The sequence below is a fragment of the Anastrepha obliqua genome, chromosome 2, assembly GCF_027943255.1.
Source record: "Anastrepha obliqua isolate idAnaObli1 chromosome 2, idAnaObli1_1.0, whole genome shotgun sequence".
Taxonomy (NCBI): Eukaryota; Metazoa; Arthropoda; class Insecta; order Diptera; family Tephritidae; genus Anastrepha; species Anastrepha obliqua.
In genome coordinates this window covers 116,591,511-116,616,187 of record NC_072893.1, presented here as the reverse complement: position 1 = coordinate 116,616,187, position 24,677 = coordinate 116,591,511, and the positions used below count along the sequence as shown (strand labels likewise).

General features: G+C 39.0%; 1 protein-coding gene across 4 annotated transcripts; it reads right to left on the bottom strand.

Moving 5' to 3' along the window:
* Positions 1–11,978: 11,978 nt before the first annotated feature.
* LOC129238713 (zinc finger matrin-type protein CG9776) lies at positions 11,979–22,159 on the bottom strand. Of its 4 annotated transcripts, XM_054873840.1 has the most exons (12): positions 21,992–22,159; positions 21,719–21,841; positions 20,799–21,458; positions 20,518–20,697; positions 19,714–19,907; positions 17,738–18,171; positions 17,219–17,393; positions 16,149–16,316; positions 15,797–15,981; positions 13,941–14,825; positions 13,059–13,870; positions 11,979–12,928 (listed from the first exon to the last, which is right to left on the bottom strand). In XM_054873840.1, the coding sequence occupies exons 2-12, from the start codon at positions 21,825–21,827 to the stop codon at positions 12,246–12,248; spliced, it is 4,485 nt and encodes a 1,494-aa protein (XP_054729815.1). In that variant the 5' UTR covers positions 21,828–21,841; positions 21,992–22,159; the 3' UTR covers positions 11,979–12,245. The 4 variants fall into 4 exon arrangements, with proteins under 4 accessions (XP_054729815.1, XP_054729814.1, XP_054729816.1 ...); XM_054873839.1 differs by having other exon boundaries at positions 21,719–22,159; XM_054873841.1 differs by having other exon boundaries at positions 19,714–19,904; positions 21,719–22,159.
* Between the last annotated feature and the right edge of the window lie 2,518 nt (positions 22,160–24,677).

Sequence of the window (24,677 nt, the reverse complement as noted above, 5' to 3'; positions counted from 1 at the left end):
TCTTTGTTCAGTCTTTGCTTCGTTTATAACTACCGCTTGTGCGATCACTTCGGCTATGCGGTGCTGCATATGACCGCTACCGAATGACAAAAATACTGAAAACACCGCCTGCACAAATAGATCATACCACACAAGCAAAATAGTACCGCTAAAAAATATCTATGCCATCGCGCGTTCACTCAATACATAAATGATTAGCACTAGTTAACGACGTTGACAAATACACTACACTACATACATACACTGCAAACATACATTATTATTGTATATGTATATTGAAATACATTATAACTGAAAAGCGAAATAGAATTGGGCCCAAAACAGTTGACAATTTGTTATTTTTGCATTCAATGCATAAAAACTTCAATAAGTTGCAAATGTAAATATTATATTTTCTTTATATCTTAATACATAAGTATCTTTCTTAAAGTTAAAAGAAAAATTATTATTTGTTTTTGTACGATAAGTAATTGGTAAAAGAATGAATTTGGTTCTCAATTTTTATTTTAAAGTTCATTTTATTTTCTGTCATAATTAATAGTAATATACAATAATATAATATCACTGCTTCAATAAAGAATAAAACTTTTCATTTAAAAATACTGCTACATATGTATGTATAAAAATCCTTTTTTTCCGTGCGCTGCTATGAATTATACTGCAGACAATCTCACTATTTGCAAGGGATGACGATGCGGTGTTTGCGGTGTTTTCCTCATTTGACAGAGTTCACACGTCACACCGCTTAGCCGAAGTTGAATATACGATTGCTTTCAAATCTAACACCCGAGTATACGAGATATTCATACACTCAGCAATCGCGGTAATAGCGGTATTGATCAGCACACACACCGCTCTTTTGTTTTCCGCTCAAATGCGTGAAGCAGAGTATTGAAGCGGTGTGCAAGCAGTAGCAGTACACCGCTGCAGTTCTCTGATCAACACTATGTTGATGTTTTTTCGTATATCACCAACACAAGCTTATTGCCAGTCGAATTCCGCACGATCATTTGACACACTCGTCCAATCAGTTGTTCAGACGGCAACGAAGTGTCATTGGTCGATTTGCTTCGTATATCACCAACACAATTCAGTTTTTTTGTAAGCACACGTTAGCCATCAGAAGATTCTGTCAAATTGGGTCAGAGCCGAACAACGGTCTGTTAAAGAGCTCACGAACCTATTTTGCACCTGGATGAAGGAGGTCAAACTACATCTACTGGTAGATCTACTGTTACAAATCTTGCAGTATTTTTTGAATATTGTATATCATCTTTAAAAAAAAACTCAAGTTGACACTGTTCACATAGACTTTTCAAAAGCATTTGATAAGGTTAATCACAGGGTTTTAATTTCCAAATTGAGCGCTATAGGATTTCATTCCACTCTTTTAAAATGGATTAAATCTTATCTCTCCTCTCGGAAATGTGTCGTTAATGTTAATGGAGCGTCATCTATTTCTTTCATTGCGTCCTCTGGTGTACCCCAGGGAAGTATACTGGATCCCCTGGTTGGTTGGTTGGTTGGTTGGTTTAAGGGTGACCCCGCATCGGAGTGCCACATAGACCGCAAGTTGGGTCCGTTGTGTTGCCCTAGAGCTCATTATTTTATATGATTTCCCCACCTAACCGAGATTTTTATTATAGACAAGCGTGATGCCTAAATGCTTAATTACAACAAAAAATTTTTCACAAAATATTCAAAAAAAATATCTCTAACTAGCTAACCCGGCAGACTTCGTACTGCCTCAATATCGATAAATAAAATACCTAAACTTTTGTATAAAATAATTTTAAAACAAACAAAATGAATCCGTATTTAATAAAAAAAGCATATCGCACTTTTACGTTAAAGCGTAACAAATCAAAAAGAAAAGGAAAAGAGTTACCACTCAAAAATTTGTTATTTTAGCGCAACTACTAAACAAATAAGAATGAAACAACCGTTATATTGTTTTTAATGATATTTTCGTGCAATTACATATTTTTTCCCTTGTAATACCTACATATATAATGAATATTTACGGAAACAGTTTTTCGTCTCTACTGAAAATGTTCAGATTTTGAGTTGTTACGCTTTAACGTAACAAGTGCGATATTTTGAATTAAGCATGAAGTTGTATTATTATTTTCGACACATCATATTGCTTAATTATAAAATGGAGTTTTCCTGAGATATGGCTATTTATATGGTTTAAATTTGATATTGACAGACACACACTGCTATGATACAGTTTGTTAATCAATTTATAGCTTTCTGGTAAACTATATTTTTTGTTTTGTTTTGTGGTGCGTAAATAAACAAAGAAGACGGTTTTCCGACACGCGAACACGCGACGTATAATTGTCCATGCGCGAAACAGGGAAACCCCAAGTTGATTGCGCAAACTTCTAACGACTGACCTTGCGATTTATTTAGGGTCATCGCAAAGGCCAGACGTACTGGAAATTGTAAGCGTTTAAAATCGAATGGTAAATCCGTTGGAATTATCGGTATCCGCGGGATCAAGACATCCTCTACTTTGTATTTTCCTTTTACGATTGTTGCCTCAATGACGTTATTCATCAGCTTTTTCAGAGCCAGTCTTGTTCCATTGCACAGTCGAGGTTGATTAATGTTACGCAGCATGATGACAACTGACCCTATTTTTAACTGCAAATTTTGAGGTGGTAATCCTGACAATTCCAGTGAATTTAAAAACTCCGAGGGATAGTTTAGTACGTCATTCTGGTTCATAACGGTGTCGACTGTTTTCAAGGAAACCAACTGTCCTGGAAGAAAATTCTGAATGGTCGCATTGAGATCCTCGGCATCTTTATTTTTCGCTGCCAATATTGCTCGTCTGGGAAAGCACGCTGCATAAGCTCCTCTTTTGAGTCTGTGTTTTGACAGAAATCTGTGGGTAACGTGATGAATCCGGTCGAGGTGTCCACTGCAACTTTATTATTTCCAATGTCTAACAACTGCTTCCCAAACACATTCGCAGTTTCATTTGCTGCAAAAATACTCTCATGTTAGTTGTTAATTGGAGTGTCTTTACATACTGCCACAAATTCGATGATTTTAGGCATGCATTTAGTTCATCAGCTAACAGTTGTTCGGGGAATTACTGGAAGAGTCTGACGAAAATCACCTGACAACAGTATCATGGCCCCACTAAAAATATTTTGGTTGTCACGAAGATCTTTCAACGTTCTGTCCAGTGCTTGTAGTGACTCTTATGGGCCATGCATTCATCCCAAACAATCAATTTGCATACCTGTAGGATCTTCGCCATTCCGCTATTTGTGGCAATGTTGCAATTGGTGTTTCGGTGATTTGCATGTTTAATGGTAATTTCAAGGCAGAATGTGCAGTTCGCCCGCCTTCTAGCAGAGTCGCAGCTATTCCAGATTAAGCCAACAGTAGAGCAACATCATTTCGCGATCTGATCCTCGCCAAAAGCAATGAAATTAAGAACGTTTTTCCGGTTCCGGGAGCATCAAGGAAATAAATTCCACCAGATCCACTGTTCACAGCTTCTATCAAAATGTTGTACGCAATTTTTTGTTCTTGATTTAATTGTGGACCATTTGTATGAACTGTTTCGGCAAATGCTTCAATGTCGTACTGTTGTTCTCTTTGCAACTCATGGTTTAATGCATCGTGCATATGACGATTTGGTGCTGTCATTCCCAAACACGACAATACTTTATTTGCCATCAATAAACACATATCTTCTATCATGATCAATGTCTCATTGTAAATTTCTGCAGTCATTTGAAGTGTAGGATTCAAAGTTTGACGGCGCACACGATGTAAAACATCCTCAGATATGCCATCTCTATACTTAACCCACAAATCTTTTGGATTCGAGGGGAGACATGTCGATATGATAATCGCAAACAATGTACAAATTTGATGCGGCGATGAAGATATTACGGAATCCTTGAGTGTATGATCCCAGTGCGTATCGTTCTCAAGTAAATGCAATAGTTGACATGCCTCACGGTAAGTCGCACACAGCTGTCCATTAACTGTTCTCAGTTGTTCAAACGATATCGAACCACGAACATTCACCAACAACAACCGCAAATAATAACATTCATCGTTATTTGAATTTACTGTGTAGATGCGACCCAGAGCGTCTGAAGAAATACATTTGGATGTCCTTCAACAGGTGTTCCTTGTTTTCGACGCTGAAACGATTTCGATGATGTATTCCAGGTGTCACATCGTGGCATGTCAGCATACAGCAAAGTGCAAGCAAAATCATCAGTTTGACAGACTGTGAATAAACTTGTTAATGTTGTCGACGGTGGACGTGCCGCTCTGTCTGTCCATACAATGGGTATCCATCATTTCCCGTTACGTTTTCAGCAAGCAGGTCTCTTGGGTATCGGAACACTTGCCGTCTACCATGCAGGGTGAATTGTAGTTGAAAAGTCCGCAAGGTCCATGTATCATTACAATATTTACAAATTATTTTCATTTCCCCAATTGTTACCGATTTGTCAGCACAATAATCAATTTCAGGATCATAGTGGAATGCAGCTAGTTCAAGTATCACAGGAGCATTCCGTCTGCGGATTCGGTCAATTTCATTATGTCGTGCTTGCTGTTGTTGTGTTTGATGTGCACGAACTCGTTGCATTCTAAGCCTCCCTACTTGATTATCACTCACTAAATGACGCAATTCTGACATAGCAATACGACTATTTTCTTGATCTGTCTCTCTCTGGTCATTAGTGCGGTTAGCACGTGAGGTAGCTTTTCGCACATTTGATTGACTGCGACGACCTAAGTCTGGTCGTCTTCTCCTCGGCATCGTAAATTGTAAATAATCAAAGTGAGACAATTTTTCGCTCGCTTAGCAGTAAAGTGTCACAATCACAAAATATCAAAAAAAAGAGCACATTACTTGGAATGCCACTATCACAAAGGATCGCCAAAGTAAAGAAAGTTCTCGCTCACTCATAGATATCGTAATACTTCTTTCCGTGTTCTAAAGTGCGACAGAATGGATTGAAATATTAGTTGGTTGTCAAATCTAATGTCAAATATTATGGTGAAACATTTGATGTCTTAAAGATTGTCACTTGTTTGACAAATATTTTTGGATGCGTTGAAAAATGTGTCCGTTTCATAGGTGTAATATGAGGTCCGATGAACACAGTGATTATAATTCAAATTGACTCAAAATTTTATTTTGAAAAAGTTTATATGGGATGAAGAAAAGTGCTGTTTTTAAGGTTTTCCCGGCAATTATTCGAATTTTTCTCACCTTTTAAACCTTCCCTAGATCTCTACGGACATTTCAAGACCAAGATAAGATAAATCCGTTCAGCCGTTCTCGAGTTTTAGCGAGACTAACGAACAGCAATTGATTTTTATATATATAGATTTTGGTCCAAAATATTAATTCGTTTCGAGAATTTGATGAGAGATTCGATTTTCAGGTCCGAAAGTGCTGAAAGATTGTCAATTGTTGGAGAGCCTAGAAGAGCGAGTCGACTTCTGGCTAGGCCGGGACAACTGCACAGCCAATGTCTGCTCGATACTTCCTCATCTTCATCCTCGCAGTATCTGCACAAGTCGTTTTTAGGAACCCCGAGCCGACGTGCGTGAGTGCCCACTACTTTTAATAATTTTTGTTTATGACATTTCTAGTTGTTTTAATAACGCAAATTTTCTCTTGTATGCCGATGATTTAAAGATATACACGAGGATATCAAGTACAGTGGACTCTTTAAACCTTCAATCTGATTTAGATAACGTTGCTGCTTGGTGTAAAAGAAATAAGTTAGATTTAAATATAAACAAGTGTTTTTATATTTCTTATTCTAAATCTTGTTCTCTTATATCCACTTCCTACCACATATGTATGTGGTTCTAGTTTATACAATCGAAGTGAAATTATTGATCTTGGTGTGGTATTTGATTCTAAATTCTCTTTTCAAAGACATTTAAATTACACCATCTCAAAGTCTTATTTCGTGCTTGCGTTTATTCGATGTTTTAGTTCGGACCTTGTTGATCCATATACTCTAAAGTTGTTATATACGTCTCTAGTGCGTTCAAAGTTGGAATACGCCGTCCATATTATGCTTGTCATACGAAGGGTGCCTTTTATGTGTCGGGATTAGAGAACAAAAACAAATTTTAATCATCGAAAATCACTTTATTGTTTTTCAAAATATTCTCCATGCAGATCTATACACTTTTGCATACGTTTGAACCAATTGTCGAAGCACTTTTGCCACTCTGAATGAGGTACCTCCAAAACATTCATTCTGAATGCCGCAACCGCTTCTTCAGGTGTCGAAAAACGTTGACCTCTCAGTTTGTTTTTTACGTACGAGAATAAAAAGAAGTGATTCGGTGCCAAGTCAGGACTATACGGCGGATGACCCATTAATTCGATGTTTTGGGTGCTCAAAAATGCAGTTGTTTGAGCCGATGTGTGAGAGCTCGCATTGTCCTGGTGAAGAGTGATCCGTCTTTGGCGATTGGTTTTCCTAATTCTTTGGAAGACAACTGGCAAACAAATGGTTGTGTACCACTCAGAATTTACTGTTCTGCGTTGTTCTAGTGGTACGGTTGCGACATGTCCAGTTTTTCCGAAAACACAGGCGACCATTTGCTTGGAAGTGCTTCGTGCGCGAACAACTTTTGTTGGATTTGGCTCATCTTGAAACACCCATACAGTCGACTGCTGTTTACTTTCGGGCTCATACGCGTAAATCCAGGATTCATCACCTGTCACGATGTCATAGACGTGTTTCGAAGCCCCGCGATCGTATTTTTCGAGCATTTCCTTCGACCAATCGACACGAGCCTTTTTTTGAGCGATTGACAAATTGTGTGGGATCCAACGCGAACAAATTTTTTTGACAGTCAAATGTTTATGCAATATTGAATGTATGGTCCCACTAAATGCAATGTAATGGTCCCACTAATGCCTAAGATTGTCTCAATCTCACGATAGGTCACATGACGATCGTGCAATATCAGTTCGCGCACAGCATCAATGGTTTTCGGAACAACAACTGATTTTGGAGGACCTTCACGAAATTCGTCTTGGAGTGAACTACGACCACGATTGAATTCACCATACCATCGATAAACACTGGTCCTTGATGGAGCTTCATCGCCAAAAAATGAATTAAGTTCATCCATGCAATGTTGCTGAGTTAATCCACGTCGAAAGTTGTAAAAAATAATCGCACGAAAATGTTCACGATTTAATTCCATTTTTGGACCGAGATGAATCTTTTAAGTTACTGTAAACAACACAAATAGCGCTGGTATTTCAAAACGTTCTGAGTACGTAAAAGCCAAAAAATGTCAAACTATGCGATACAGCTGTCAGTTTCCAGATTGCAACACCAGGGTTGCCAAATCCCGAAATATAAAAGGCACCCCTCATATTAGTAGGCTTGAACGTGTCCAGAAAGCTTTTGTGCGTTTCGCTTTGCGTTCTTTATACTTCACTGATCCAATTCCATCCTATAAAAGTCGGTGCTTGCTTATAAATCTAAAATCACTAGATATTAGAAGGACTATTCTCTCCATTACTTTCTTTTTCGATTTAATAAATGGGGTTATTGGTTCCCCATTGTTACTCGAGAAAGTCAATTTCAATATTCCTCAGCGAAGTTTACGGAATCATGATTTTTTCTGGTTGGGGATGGTAAGAACTAGTTCCAATGCTCCGATTTCTAGAACTCTAGGAGAATTTAATTCGCTTTCAAATCATACTGGCCTGGATTTCTCTTCCACAAAGAACCACTTCAAATTGGTACTAAATGAATTGTTGTACTAAATTTTTAGTATTATCTAATAATCTTCCTCCGTAAATTTTAAGAAATGTTATCTTTTTCTTTCACTCATTACAATTGTAACTAGTTAATATAAGTTCAATTTTACTTTGATTTATTTATTTTGCATTAATCGGGTTTCATAGTCTGTAAGAAATATTGTATATTTTAGGCTATTAATTGAATATATAAATAAACAAACTAAAGGTCAAAGTCGATGACGCACCAATGCCGACTGTTAACAACACCAAGTTACCGGGTGTCACCTTTGATAGTTTTATCTCTTTCTCATACAATCGCAGATCCAGGGAGAAAGGGGTATTAGATGGATGGGTGGAGGTTTAAGGGGCATACTATTGTTGTAATTGTAGTAGTGCACTACGCCCTGCCAGCTCAAACTCATCTCACGGTAGGCCCAGGAAACTTGCTGTTTCGATAGATTGGGTCCAGGTGGAGAGAGGTATTAGGTGAGTAGGTTTGAGAGGGCATATGAATGGATGGTTAGTATTTAGCAGAGTACCCTCACATGCCGGACTTATGTTGAATATGTCGGCGTAGATTTTGGATAGGCAGGAGTTTATTAAACTACGACAAGACGTGAAAAAATTATAAGACCAACTGAATTTCTTATATTTTTATTATTAGCATAGGGCCAAAAATTTATGTTTTTAATATTTAAACTTTCAATGGTAAATATTTTAATGTTTTAAAAATAATCAGAAATAAACACAGATTTCACGAAACTTAAACTAAATTAAGAAAATTTAAAAAAATTTAAAAAGTAACAAAAGTAAAATCTATAGAGCGAAAAAGTAGCAGACCAATGTTATTATATCTATACTAATATTATAAAGAGGAAAACTTTGTTTGTTTGTTTGTTTGTAATGAATAGGCTCAAAAACTACTGGACCGATTTTAAAAATTCTTTCACCATTCGAAAGCTATATCATCCACGAGTAACATGGATTATATTTTATTTTGGAAATAGGGCTCGAGATATAGGTTAAAACGTGGACCCGGGTAACCTTCGGATGTGTATGTACAATATGGGTATCAAATGAAAGCTGTTGGTGAATGCTTTAGTACAGAGTATTTTTCATGCCGCTCCGTGACTGGGGCCTCGAGATATAGGTCAAAACGTGGACCCGGGTAACCTTTGGTTGTGTATGTACAATATGGGTATCAACTGAAAGCTGTTGATAAGTGCTTTAATACGGGGTAATTTTCATACCTATTTAACACTAGGGTCTCGAAATATATGCCAAAACGTGGACCCGCCGTGTCTTTGCACCGAATTAAACCAAACTTACGCACATTGTTAAGGAGGTATTTAAAATGGGTTTCGTAGAGTTTGGTTGTAATTCGGAGCACTGGCAACGGGTACAGCGTTCTTTTGAACCAGCCATAATATCGCTTACTTTTTTAACGCTTGGGGCGGAACTGAACTGTCAAATTGACAGTGTGAGTTACAATGTGTCAATATTTCTTTCTGATTTGGATGCCATAAGGAAAAAACGTAAGTGCAACATGTAAAAATTGTTTGTGAATTTTTTTGGAGTGGATTTTGGAACAGTGAATAATTTCTTACGAAATTTGAGAATTTAATGTGAAATCCGAATGAAATTATGTGTTCGTGGAAAAAAAATTTTTTTTCGTTTTTTTTTTTTGAAAAATATAAATGGATAATGGTTAAAAAAGCTCCAATGCTAAATAAAACATATAAATTGAAACGAAAAATTCATGGATGATCAGGAAAAAAGACGATTGTTTATTCATATGCGCTGATTTGAAATTTAAAAACAATCTTCTTTTTTCCTGATTTTCAATTTATATTTTATATTTACTCAAAAACAAATAGAAAAACAAAAAATATTGCTTATGCCAAAGCGCTTGAATAAAGAATAAAGAAATAAATCATATGAAAACCATATATTTTCTGTTCTAAACCATATCTATTCTATTTTAGTGTGCCCAGCGAAGGGGGCCGGGTTTGCTAGTTTAAAATAAACAAATAGAATTCTTAGCGTTAGTTACAAAATTTGGAACTAAGTAAGTAATTTGTGTTGGTTGCTCCTTTAATCGTAAGCTGCAGATTTTGCCATGAACTAGAAGAGAGGCAAACTCTTGATCACCTTCTATGTTCTTGCCCTGCATTAGCTAGAGCCCGAATGAAATCTTGAGCAGTTCTACAATATGAGAGGTCAGAATGTCTCTTGGGGGTTAGAGCGTCAGAGCTTACTTAGAGACGCAGGCTTATTGAAAGAAGTCTACTACAAGGAAACGTAAGGGTCAAGCTCCATATGGTACCACTAAGTACCAATAGTTCTATGTGATGGCTTTCAGTCAGCCAGGTCAACCTAACCTAACCTTTGATTATAATTTGTTGTCGTCAGTCGTCGAGGCATCGATTTGACTCAATTTTTAATATTTTAATAAATTTTTGACCTTCGTCATTAGTCGCTCTTCTAAGGCTCTCAGCGCTATCAAACTGTCTTAAATTTTTTAAAATCGATGGACAAAGTATTGCCCATACATTTTCAAATAAATTAAGATCAAGGCTGCAGGCAGGTCATTCTAGAATTTGTAATTTTTAAGGAAATTAGTGAAAAATTTGAAGGGGCCGCATCTCAAGTTTCCCCCGGGGCCCGAATACTCTCTCCACGGCCCTGATTGTATCAATAAGTTTACAATCTCTTCAAAGCTCCCGACCAATTTGTTAATACCATTCCGCCAAAAATCGCCTGGTCTGGTGTCAAAAAAGTTGTTGAGCCAGTTTTGTAATGACTTCTTTGTTATCGAAGGTAACGCCCTTCATATGGTTTGATAAGGAGCGGAAATGATGATAATCGGTAGCTGCGAGCTCCGGAGAATACGGCGGATGCTGACGTTCCCACGACAGTCGGTTCTACGTTACCGGAACGACCCGGATTTATATCCGGCCAAGGTATGTCACTTCAGCAGCACTCCCAGTATACCTATGTATGGGGAATGTTTATGCTGGTACAACAACAACAACGGCGGATGCTGAAGGACCTCCCATTCGCGCTCTTGCACGACTTGTACAACATGGGGCCTGGCGTTGTCGTGAAGGAGTATGGTTTGGCCATGTTGATCAGGTGTAGCTGGGCAATGTAGGGCTCGTTGTTGACTGTGGCATTCTTTTTGAGCATTTCCCAGTGCACCCTGCCCCCCCCAGTCCCACCAAACACATATCATGATCTTCTTTGGATAAAGATCCAGCTTGACTCTCCAGTTTGGCGTATCTCCTGTAGCCACCTATGCCTTTCTTTGCTTCATATTGATGTATAGGCACCATTTCTTATCTCCCGTCACCATTTCTGACCTCGTGTGGCTCACTGGCGGGCGAGATGCTAAGAAGGAATTTGAAGGCGACTTTCTTTGTATTTTCGTTGAGTACGTGAGGCACCCAGACACCCAAGCTCCCAATTTTTCGGTTATCCCCTTTGAATGAAGGTAATTGAGAATACTTTTATGATCGCAGCTAACTTTTTGCGCCGATTCATTACGGGTTTGGCAACCGGTCTCCTTCAAAAGTGATTTGAGACGTTCTTCATCGAATTCAGAAGAGTTTCCGCTGCGGGACGTTTTATCGACGTCAAAGTAGCCATTTTTGAGCTTTGCAAACCATTTCCATGCCGCAGACTCGCCTATGACACCTTCTCCATACACATGGCATATATCTCGGGCTACTTCAGCAACTTTTTGACTTCGATCAAAAGCAAAGAAGAGCAGCTCTCGAAAATGTTGATTCTTGTCTCCTGGGTATTCCATTTCTAAGCCTCAAAGCGAATAAAAAATTAAATTACTCAAAAATACAATTAACATAGTTTTGTAGTGCAGAAAGAGTTCTATCGAATGAATGCTTACCTTTTGCCAAACAGCAAACAAATCGTTGTCAAATAAATGAAAATATAAAAACGCTATGAACTTATTCCCAAACCCAATACTTTCATCACTTCGACGGTATCGAGAAGTTGCTTGCAGAGATTTAGGTCCGGCCAAGGACTGGCACTCCAAGTATTTATATGCGCTGAGGCATTTGTACGAAGCGCAGCTTAAACCTTCAAAAGAAAATACTCTCCGCGAAGGTAGCGTTACCAACGCGGCATTCCACCTTACAAGTTGTTATATTTAAAAAATAATTTGCATTTGTACAGCTATGTTATGTATTATGTCTTTATTTTAAATATTATTTGCATATCTTACTTCAATGCCGCAGAGCATACCAAGAGATAGACTATAAATATATTCAAATATAACCTTTTCCTTCCTCTTGCCCTCGGCTTTACATCATTATTACACGCTAAACTGTATCAAACTAAGCACAGAATTATTACACTGTTGTTGATATTGAATGAAATATTTTAATGTGTTTTTTGAAAATAAGAAGAGAACGGAATAATTGATTTATGTAGTCCAATGTGATCAAAAGCACTGTGCAGCCATATCGTCGGCATCAATACCCAACATTGCCAAATCATTCAACTCCTCCTGTCTACGCATCTTCTCGCTCTCCGTCGGCGATGGCGGCGGCTGTGGAATATCATCTAAGTCGTACACGATATTAGCAACATCGTCCATTGATGCTTTATTCGCAAGCGTTGCATCGGGCATGGGTATATCACTGGGTGCGGGTGCGGGCGCAAAGCTTGTTTCTTCTGTGGAATCGTTTGCATCGCTTGTTGGCTCCTCAGCTAGTTTAACAGTAGTGGAATTGAAGATAGGTGTGTTGTCCTCACCGTTGACCACCTCCGCTGCTTCCGGCTTCTCAACGCTTGCAGTCTTTACTACTTGTTGGGCCGTACTTGCATCAGTTTGTGGTGGCGGTGGTGGGGGCTGTACTGCGGCCAAATCAATGTCAGTAGCATCTTGCGATGAACTATCTGCTAGTGAAATCGATGTGGTTTTAATGCTTAAGTTTGCTGTGACTGCTTCAGGTTGCAAAGAATTTGTGGGCTTATTAAACACCAACGGTTCGTTCATGCTCATTTGTGAAGCTTCATCCATGCCAACCAGAGAGGTTTCTTCGATGGTAACCATATGTATACCTTCCTTGACCAGATCCTCTGGCTGCATTACGGGCTCATCGGTAATTATTTGTGTTTCGCCTGTAAGTGGTAAAAGTGAGTAAAAGGTATTAACTAATTTTTTTCAAGACAGAGACGGGAGAGTTTGGTACTCGTTTTCCCTAAAACATTATCAAACTCTACCTATGCCACTCCTACTGCAATAATTTACCTGTTGATTTTGCCTTTTTCGCAGCCTCTGCTTCCTCATCTTCTGGCTTCTTTTCACCTGGGAATATTATGTTGAGCGCCTCTTCGAGATCTTTTGGTAATGGCCCTTTACGTGGCAAAGGTCCATCGGAAATGGGGCGTGGCACACAGTCTTCGCTCTCGGCCACATCAATACCCGGTGGTAGTATGTCTTCAGTAACACCAGGAGGGTTGGTGTCATCTGCCGCATCTGTCACTCCAACTACCGCTGGTGGTGGTGGCGGTGGCGGCGCCTGACCCATCAAATTTACAAACTGTATTGGATCTGGCATTAACTCCTCATAGTCCATCATCATGCCAGCATCGGGATGGAATGGCGGTGCATTGCCGTATACATCTTCCATCATAGCCATTTGGATTTGTGCTGCGGTGGGTGCAGGCGGACGTTGCGGCGCAAAATGAGCAGAGTTGGTTTGTTGACTATTGTCGCTTGTGTAGGTTATGGTGTTCTCAGCACCACTGCCGCTGCCTTCACCTTGGCCAGCAGTCTGCTTCTTGAAAACTGGCATTTTACCAATGAACGGTAATTTCTTGCCAGTGACTGCAGCTGCGACCGGAGCTGTGTTGCTTGTTTTGGTTTTCTTGTCGGTACTCTTTTTATCTTTCGATTCTGTAGTGGAACGCTTTTCTCTATCCTTGTCCTTTTCAGGCACACGCGGCCTAAATTCGGCATGTCGCACAACCGGCTTTTCAATACGACTGCGACTTCCAGAACGCGTGCGCGAACGAGAACGTGAACGACTGTAGCGGCGCCGACGATCGAAAGAGCGACTTCTAAAGAGAATGCAAAACAAAAATAAAATTTTATTAAGACTCTTATGAAAGTAAAGTAATTTAGATTTACCTTCGTCCACGTGAGCGTGAACGTGTGCGCCTTCTACGACCCATTGGCGAACTAATGCGTCCGCGACTGCGCGAACGACTACGTGTGCGCCGCAAACGTCCCCGACCACCACCACCACGTCCGCCACCAAAGACGGGACTTCGCGAACGCCGTTTGCGATCGCGCTCGTTGCGATCATTTCGATCTCTGTCACTGCGATCACGATCACGATCACGATCGCGGTCACGGTCACGGTCACGTACACGTCGATCTGCCGGAACGTCATTATGACGTATCGAAGCACCGGCCGGTGTTGTTGATTCCTCACGCGGTTTATTCTTTAGCTTTCCCTTCAACTGCTCCAACAATTTCTTTTCACTCTCGCTTATGACCGGTTGCACGGTGTTCCATTGCTGCAAAATGGCATCATCATGTTTGTTATCCGACTCCGCAACAGCTGTGTGATGTGCTGTGGCTGCAGCCTTAGCGCTACTATCTTGCGCCTCAGTCCATTTACTTAAACGACCTTGATTGGCCAACAAAGCGGCGGTAGCATTAGCGCCACCAGCAGCAATCGCCACTGCACTGACGGCATTACCGCTCAAATCGATGTTAGATGGCGGTGCAGGGTGAGGAGCGCCGGCTTCGAGACGCATACGTGGCGGCGGTGGTGGTGTATCCTCGTCAGCTTTTGTTAAGTCTTGTTTGCGCATTGCCACACGTATCGAAACGGCAGGATTGGGATTATCCAAGCTTTGAATGATTATGGGCGACGATTTGACTTTAGATTTGCTAGCCTTTTCGCTCTCCGAAGACGAAGAATCACTAGAAGTCGATGTTGTGGCAGCATTCTTCTTACGTTTCTTGGAACGCTTGTGTTTTTTCTTCTTATCCTTTTTGTCCGAACTGGAAGGAGTGTAAATGAAAAATTATCAGCATTTTAATTACACTTTTTTTAAACATAGTTTTTCATACCGTATGGGTGACAAATAAATAAATAATATAAACAGAAATAAATCGGCCAGCGACTAAGGAATGCTGCTGAAACACAAACTCCTGAGCACATATAATAAATTAAATTGTTCCTTCAGTTTTGGTAAGCATTGGGCATTTTCGGAAATATTTATAAAATTGGCGCGTACACCCGTTTTGGGTGTTTGGCCGAGCTCTTCCTCCTATTTTTGGTGTGCGTCTTGGTGTTGTTCTATAAATGGAGTGACCTACAGTTTCAAGAAAAAACGTTTGTTTCATTGTGGTGTTTCACCGAGATTCGAAACTACGTTCCTTCTTGATTTGGAATGATAGTCACGCACCAACCCATTCGTGAACGGCGGCGAAATATCAGAAATATACCTCTATTGATTAATTTTCACATCACCTTCGGGCAGAGTAAGGTAAAAATCGGTTTCACATTAGCGTAGGACTTTACTGAGCCCTGCCTAGATCAGTTTCTTACTTATCATTGTCGATGTCATCTACTGACAAGTGAAAGGGATGTGCTCGTGGAAGGAAAAGGTGGTGATCGTTATTCATGGGATGAGAGTTGGCAACGGTGGTGTTTGTCGCTCCTTGCCATTTAAGGTCTACCGATGTTGTTGTAATAGCATAAAGCTGTCCCCAATAATTTTTGGGAAACACGACATTGCAGTTGTTGTAACATCATAAATGTTTCCCAAAATTTTTATTGGGAATGCTGCTGAAGTTCAGACTTTGGACAACACATGCGATTTCGAAAAGGCAAGCAAAGTTTGCATATTCGCTTTTGACTTGCTTGTGCTCGTTGCAAATAAGTTTATTATACTTTTTTCTACTCAAAAATACAGCAAAAAGGAGGAGCTCTAATGAATAATGGCATTGGCTTAAAATCAGTTACTCACCTCTTCTTCTTTCGTTTCTTGACTTTCTCTTCCTTTTTGGATTTTTTAGTTGTAACACTCTCAGCAGCTGTAGTTGTAACGGCTGTGATTTGTGGCGGGAGTGGCACGACTTTGCGTTCATTCAGAACACGTTGACGATCGGCCAACCAATTAACTTCGTAGTGTGGATTTTTCTCCAAAAATGCCTAAATGAAAATGGTGAAAAATAAATATACCAAAATTGAAAGGAAATAAGGAAAAAAACTGAGTGAAAAAAAATTGTTCTGAAAAAATGGTGTTTTCTTCATGAAAAAAGAATTTCGTTCTTCATAAAAAACCAAAAATGTATGAAAAAAATTAATGAAGCACTTACGTTGTATTTACTAGCATGTAATTGAGATTTTAAATGAGTTGAGGCGCAATGCAAATCACCCATCCAATTGTTGCACAATTTACAAAACCAAGCTGAGGCTGGTATGAAGAATGTGAGACCGCGTATAGGTGTACGTTTTGTTGGGACATTCTCAAAGGTTGGAAATTGCTATTAAAAAGGGAAGAAGAAAAAGTGTACTAAAATTAATTAAAATAATTTATGTAAAAAAATATATTGTGGATTTGCTGCAAGACAGTCTAGATATTCGGGCCTATAATATTTTGAAATAACAGCGAATTTAGATTTTTAACTCATTACTTTAATCGTCCGACAAATTCGAAAATCTAAAATTTTTGAGCTATTCGAGAAACTAAAATTTCGAGTTAACGGGAATTTTAGAATTTTAACTCATAAATAAAACAATCTTTCGAGTTATTCGAAAAACGAAAATTTTCGAATTATTCGATTAACTAAAATTTCGAGATAACGCGAATTTCAGATTTTTAACACATACATAAATAAAAAAAATTGTCCGAGTTGTTAGAAAAACTAAAATTTTGTGAATTTCAGATTTTTAACTCATAAAAAAAAATGTCCCGAGTTGTTCGAAAAACTAAAATTTTCAAGTTATTCGAAAAACTAAAATTTCGAATTTTAGAATTGAAACTCATAAATAAAATAATTGTGCGAGTTATTCGAAAAACTAAAATTTTTGAGTTATATGAGAACCCAAATTTTCAAATTTTAACTCACAAATAAAATAATTGTCCGAGTTATTCGAGAAACTAAAATTTCGAGTTAACGCAAATTTTAGAATTTTAACTCATAAATAAAATAATTGTTCGAGTTATTCGAGAAACTAAAATTTTCGAGTTATTTGAGAAACCAAAATTACGAATTTTAACTCATAAATACAATAATTTTCCGAGTTATTCGAAAAACTAAAACTTCGAGCTAACGCAAATTTTAGAATTTTAACTCATAAATAAAATAATCGTCTGAGTTATTCGAGGCTTCCAGCAAACTACTAGTTATGTATTATTGATTTTGCGGGGTCTCCGGGTACTTACATCAGTCACCATATCGATGTGCCAAGGCGTTTCAATGCTTTCCCGATCCATATGCTCTTTGGAGTGTAAGTGATTTAGGTAATCTTTTGCGGTTTTCGGAAATACATCACACGTTTGGCACCAATGCATTTCGGGATCATAAAACACGTAATTGAAACGTTTTTTCTCATCAAGGCTAAAATTGGAAGAGAACAAAAAACATGATTTGTAAATGGTTCAAGAAAAGGGAAATTATTAATGTTGAACTGCCGATAGTTTGTTTAAACAGCAAGCGGCTTCGGAGTACTATCAGCTGCCTGTTGGTGTATAAGAACTTTTCTTGATCGTCATGTCAAAAACTATTGTTTTTTTTTTTCAGAACATTCATACAAATGCAAATTTTATATATGCGCTTGGGCACACTAGAAGAACTTGCAGGCGCGAAAAATATTCACTGCATTTCACTTTTTCCAGAAGGTTGTATTTAATTATAAACCCAACAGCGTATTTAATTTTATACTTTTATCTCAATGTACTTACAATTTTTCATCTTTTGCTTTGGCGGCGCCGACCTGGTCGCGTTTTAAACCTTCCTTCGCTTTGGCCTTCATCGACTCTATAGCTTTGTTCTTCAAACGTTCTGGTGAGCTATCATCATCATCTTCCTCTTCGTTCTCCGTTGACGTTGAACTGGACGAGGAACTCGTACTGCTGCTGGAACTACTCGACGAGCTGCCAGATGAAGTTGTCGAATTTTTACGCTTCTTCTTGCGACTGCGTTCACTATTACCACCGACATTTTGCTGCTGTTGCAGCTGTTTTTGTTCCTTAGCATGTTTTTTATTAAAATCGTCCTTTACACTCTTATCGCTCTCGTAACATTCCTCGTCTCTTTCCAAATTTTCCTCACCAATAATACCAGTTAGCATGTCAATGACATTTTCGATCGTGTTGAGTTTCTTTTGTATTTGATTCTAAATAGGAAAGAAAAAATACGAAAATTAGCAAATACTAATTCAGTTTTTGAAATGCTTTAATATATAATTCATTTCTCTCATTTCTTGGCACGCAATTGTTAATTATTGTATAGAGTTGAAAACGGTGAACGACAATGGGCGGGCGGCCACGAACATCAAATACGTCTGATCACAGCCTGGTGGGGTGAGAAATATTCCAACGGTCTTGGTCGTCAATTTGGTGCTCACGATCCGGTGTTATTTCTTCTTCTTTGTTTTACAAATTTTTACAATACAATGTCATAAATATAATATAATACCATAATTCAATACAAAGAGCCCTAAATTACAATTTTTATGGGTATACAATTTCAAACGATAAACTACAGATAAAATATTTGTTAAACATAACCTATACATAAAACAGAAGATATGTGAAAAAATATGTGCACAGCAGTCATTTAACACTAACATCAAGATCCATATTTTCGATTTTTCCTGCAAATTTGCGCTTTTTAACCAATGATGAACGAGAAATACGAGTTTGCACACATCTAAATTGTACGAAATCAATTGCTGCACAACTACGGTTGCATACACACGTATGCATATACAAATCAACGGGTACATAAGCTGTGAAAAATTTGTCATTTACTCACATAATCGACTTAAATACTTTGCTTACACACTAACGGTAAATAATTTAAGCGAATTAATCCATATAAAATGCTGCGTTAAAAATGCCGGAACCGCATAAAAACTTTCACATCAAAAAATACCGAAATGCATTTTGTTTTAGGTTCAATAAATTCTTAAAGTGCATGCTGCTTCTTAGTTGTGATATTTCGTTCAACTCATGGCTGGTTAGCGCACAACCACACTTACACATGTTTTGTGTTTTTCATATGCAGCACATAAAAGTGCCCAGCAGAGAGCGTTCCACTGAAGAAGGTGCTCAATTTAGTCATAATCAGTAAGCAGTGCATGAGAATTGAAATTTAAAAAAACGTTTAACGTTTCCACGACAGTCGGTTCTACGTTACCGAAACGACCCGGATTTATATCCGGCCAAGGACTGTCACTCAAGCAGCATTCCCCGTATGTAAGTATGGGGAATGTTTATGCTGCTACAACAAAAACAACAACAACAATTAAAATTTAATGAGAATTTTGATTGATTGCTTGAATAAAAAAGTTAAATGATAATTAGTGTCGGTTTATCGGGGACTGGGATAAGTTAAACACACCAATGTCGTTCAGTACGTGGCTGACACACTTCGTTTCATACAAAGAGTTAATAATACATTCTTATTTTCCCTGTTACTTTATAGGAAAATTGGTTGTACTGTGTGGAGAAAATTTGCGGATATTCGAAAATAAGCTTTACTGCTTCTAAGCGTTTTACGTACTAGTCACACACCTAATACGAATTACTTTTCCACTTGACTCCTCTTAAGTAGATATTCGTTCCAGCATTTGTTACACAGCATTTAACACCAAAATTATAACAAACAAAAAAATATTTAACTTTATAATTGCGTGTGGCATAGTTTGACATACCTGTAGCTTTTCGTTTTCATCGATGAAGCCCTTTGTAGTGGGTGAAGGTGGTGCCCCACCACCACTGTGCAAATCTTTTCGTTGTTCCTTTAACATTTTTAATTCCTTACGTAGTAGCGATGTTTTCTTTAGATAACTGCTGCGTTGGCGCTTCAATTCGTCACGCTGATTCTCTGCTTCTTGTGCAACAGCTGCTACAAACATACGAAAATAAAATTTAAGTTGCATTAGTGACTTGGGTTCCACGATATTATATTTAAATGTATATTTCAAAAAATGCCTTTAGTGCATTTTCGTTTTATTTACGCTTTGGACAATGCAAAGCATTGATCGGTTGAGAAGTCACAACGCACAAATTAAATGGTATGTTGTGTGGATCGTTGATGCCCTCCTTGTTCCAAGGTTGTTGCGCTCCACCAGATCGTGTTGGGCAACATGCGGCACGTACTGGTAGAGGTTAAAGTTGTGCGCACGTGCGTCGTTGATTTTTACCATTATCTTTTTTACTTATTTTTTTCTATAACGATTACAACACGGCTAGTCTATGAGTTTAGTGTAAGAAATAATGAGCCAGGAAAAAATGATGTAAATCTTGTGGTTTTTGAATTTTGTCTGATCGGGATGATACCTGTGTGCAACACCTAATACCACTAGCCGAGTGTGTCAAACGATTGTATGTTAAATGAATAAATTGATGTCAAATCGTGCATTTTTTTTTTTGGTTTCGGGGTTTTGAGAGAATACACAACACGAAATAGTATAAAATTTAGTATGTTAAAATGGATTAACATAAAGGAGGCATACCATCATGTTTTGAACTTGATTCAGTAGAAATGGGTGCGGCTTCATTTACAGTTTGTTGCGGCACAATTTGTGGCGGTGGTATAGATATTGGTGGTGCCGCTGGAGGCGGTTGTTGAGTGATTTGCTGTAGCTGATTGGGATCTGGAGTTGGCATCCAAGGCTGTTGTGCATTATAAGCATCTACAAAATGAAAAATAATCCAATATAAATGTATGAAATTGTAAATAACTGTATTATGATATATGTCGGTATTTAGGCGCATTTCTAATTGCATAACTTACCATTAGACCCCCAAACTGGTGGCGGCGGATAAGCTGCATTAAAGACAGGTGGTGCTGGTGCCTGCATACCATAAGAATCTGTTCTTTGCTGTGGCGGAAAACTTGCTGCTGGCTGTGGCGGCGGCACAGAATATTGGTTGTATGCCGTTTGGGCATAGGTATCACTTGGATACAGTTGTGGTGGAATAGCACCATATTGCGTTTGCGGTTGCGAGACTTGTGGTGGTGGCGGCGCATTAATGGGAAGCGGTGAACTAGGCTTCTTTTTAGGGGACCAACGATTACCACCACCACGGCGTGGTGATATGCTACGGCTGCGCGATCGGCTATTACTGCGACCTCGAAAACGAAAACCACGTCCCCCACCCCCACGTCGTCTGTCGGGTGAGCGACGCATATTGCGCCCACCACCTCCATCGAAACGTCGGCGGTCTGGCGAGTAGTCACGAAATCGATTACGGCGAGGAGGTGGGGAAGGAGAACGTCGTCGACGACGGCTACCGCTGTCTAAAGAGGGCGATCGACGGCCGCGTGAAGGGGACTTACGTCTAGAGCGTGGCGGACTACCAGAGGGCGAACGACGACGACTAGACCGACTTGCTGAGATTCTACTAGAGTCCTTTTCCATTTTGGTTTTATTGGTATCTATGGTGAAATTTTCTATTTCAAAATATATATGTAATATGTATATATGTATAAGAGTATATGTCTAAAAGAGAGAAGGTGCAACTCATTTACTAAAACATGACTTCAACTTGTTTTAGGGTTGCTTTTTCATTGCTAACTGCAGTTTCAGCGTTAAAATGATTAAAATTAAATTAAAGAGTAAAGCATAGTTAAAGTAGTACTAAAAATCTGCCCTTAGACAATTTAGACAGCCCTTCAATCATTTTCTGCATTTCGTAACCGATATAACTTACCGTATTCTGCACCGCCATCGCTTTCTGCACCTGGCGGTCCCGGTGGTAATGTATTTCCAGTACCCAGACGACGATCCGCTGGTTGTTGTAATATAAGGTCTTCTTCCATTTTGCAACTTTACACTGTAATTAGCGTCAATAAATATATGCTCATATAGCGCCTTTCTAAACGATTTTGCACTCTGTGCCTACGTCCTTGAGCCGGGCAGCTTATGACACTCTTGTTATGCACTCTTTTGATGTAATAATATGTACACAAAAACAATTCTTTACCTAGCTCCACGTTGTCTAAATATTTCCGTCTGTTTTGTCACACTTTTTATAAGAGAAATCTACTTTAATTGCTTTTCAATGCTATCTGAAAAACTTTCAGTCTGAAGCGTGTAAAATTTTTCACAAAATTTGACAATCATGCATCATTGATATAGTTTTAACAGCAATGAGCTTTATGTTGTGTTGGTTTAATAGTGCAGAAGTATGGTCAGTGACACTTAAATTTTAAATTCACAATATAAATGCAGTGTTGCCAACGCTAATAAATCTGAGTCGCTAGGGCCAATATCAAAAGTCGCTAACTCCATCAGGGGCGGATCCTAAATTTCATTCTGAGAGGTACACAAGAGGCCAGCTGCGGACTTAAAATTTTTAGATGAATAATAATTAAACCAGTAATACCAACTTTACTGAAATTTGAGATCAACGGAAGTTAGTTTCAATCTCCTGAAATACTGCTTTTTTTTAGAGGTAAATCCATCATTTAAGCAACCGCGAGATAGATTTAAATATTTTATATTTGCTTAAAATGAATTAAAAAGTAAGTAAGCTAGAGGACAGTAAACAATCAACTGAGCCAATATCAATTCAATTGTTTCACGTACAGAACATAATAAAATCCCCGACCGCATTGCTCTGTGTAAAACAATTCGTAATTGAATTGGAATATATTGCATTATTTCTTAATACAACGTATGATTTTTGTTAATTTCATAAAAAATTTTAAGATAAAAATAAATTTAAAATTTCAATTATAGATCGATAATTTATCGACGATAACACACCAATAGGTAGTGCGTTATTTTATCTATAGTCAGTAAATTGTTACTCTAGAGTATGGAAGGTAAAGGGCATTCACGGGTAATCAAGTTGACAAAAAAGTATCTGTTGCCTAAAACGGTTTGGTTTGCTCTCCAAAAGTCGCCAGATAAGTTCCTAAATCATTTTTGTCGTCAAAACTTTTTTTGTCGCCAAGACTCAAGCAAAAGTCGTCAATTCTAGCGACAAAGTCGCTAAATTGGTAGCACTGTATAAATGGGAAGAACAAGGCAATGCAAAAAAGGGTCTTTCAAAAGACGCGGTTGTTTCCAAATAAAACATGTAAACATTTAGATCCTTCAAGGTTTCACCCTTTTTTATTCAAAGCACGGCTCTTACAGCTCTTGTGAAAAAGGTCTTTATTTAAATGAGCATCTTTATAGGTGAAATCCACCACGTTATTGAGAACGTCGAGATATTGATTTTGGAGTTCCTTCAACAACACTTTGCTTTACAGCAGCAATATTCTCAACGGAACATCCAGTTTTTGGTATGCCAATCCTTTTCTATCCTTGACAGAACCCGATTCTTGAAAATTTGTTACCAACCATTGTCAACTGATTCGGACTACAATTTCCAACAGAAAAATTACTTTTGTAATATGTTGCTCTTAAAGCTCATCAATTTTCGTAATAAGTTTCAATAATTTTAATGTGTTGTTCTGTCGAGTAAAATTGTACATCTTTCTACTAGACAAATGCCAAAGATGATATGTTGTTGTTGTTGTTGTAGCAGTATCTTCGCCCTGTCAGTGTAGTGTAAATTACCGGTCGTCTTCGTCTAGCTCATCTAACGGTAGGCCCAGGAAACTGGCAGTTTCGACGGGTTGGGTCCAGAGGGAGAGAGGTGTTAGATGAGTGGGTTTGATGGGGCATGTGAAGAGGTGGTTAGTGTCGTGCGGGGTACCTTCACATGCAGGACATATGTTTAGTATGTCGGGGTCGATTCTGGATAGGTAGGAGGTTAACCTGCTACAATATCCAGAACGTAGTTGTGCCAAGATTACGCGGGACTCTCGAGGAAGCTGGAGCTCTTCGTCTGCGATAGGTGGTGGTTGGACTCCGATAACGGCATTCGGGGGTCGGGAGCTTAGGAAGGTGGTAAGTGTCTCCCGATGAATGTCGTTAATAGCCTGTCTGTATACTGTCTGATCCTGGAGAGGTCTGTCCGTTTTGTCCTGGATCTCGTCCACGTAGTTGAGGAAGTGTCTCCTGATGCGCCTGGGAGGTGGCTCAGGCTCGAGCAGGTGTCTGCATGGGTGAGGCCTACGGTGACACCCAAGCAGAAACTGCTTGCCGAGCATTTTGTTATGCTCCTTAACCGGGAGCATGTGCGCCTCGTCATGTAAATGGTGGATAGGGGACATCAGGAGACATCCTGTCGCGGTCCTGATAGCAGTATTCTGGCAGGTCTGAAGCTTCGTCCACTGCGTATCACTGGTTCCAGGCGACCAGACAGGCGCGGCATAGTTCAGAACCGGTCGGCCTATTGCTTTGAAAGTCGACAGCAACATTTCTTTGTCTTTGCCCCAAGTGCTGCCGGCAAGCGACTTGAGGACCTTGTTGCGATTCTGTACGTTCGTTGCAATAGCGGTTGTGTGCGCCGAGAAGGAGAGCAAGCTGTCAAAGGTGACTCCCAAAATTCTGGGGTTGTTTATCGTCGGAATTGGGGTATCATCGACGTGAACCTGAAGTGGCAGCTTGACCTCCTTTGTCCAGGTGGTAAATAGGGTCGCCGTGGATTTAGTGGGAGAAAGTTTTAAGTTTCTCGCAGTGAAGAAGCGAGAAAGGCTGGCGAGGTAGTCGTTTACTTTTGAGCATAGGCCATCAATGTCATTGCCCGACGCCATTATCGTGCAGTCGTCGGC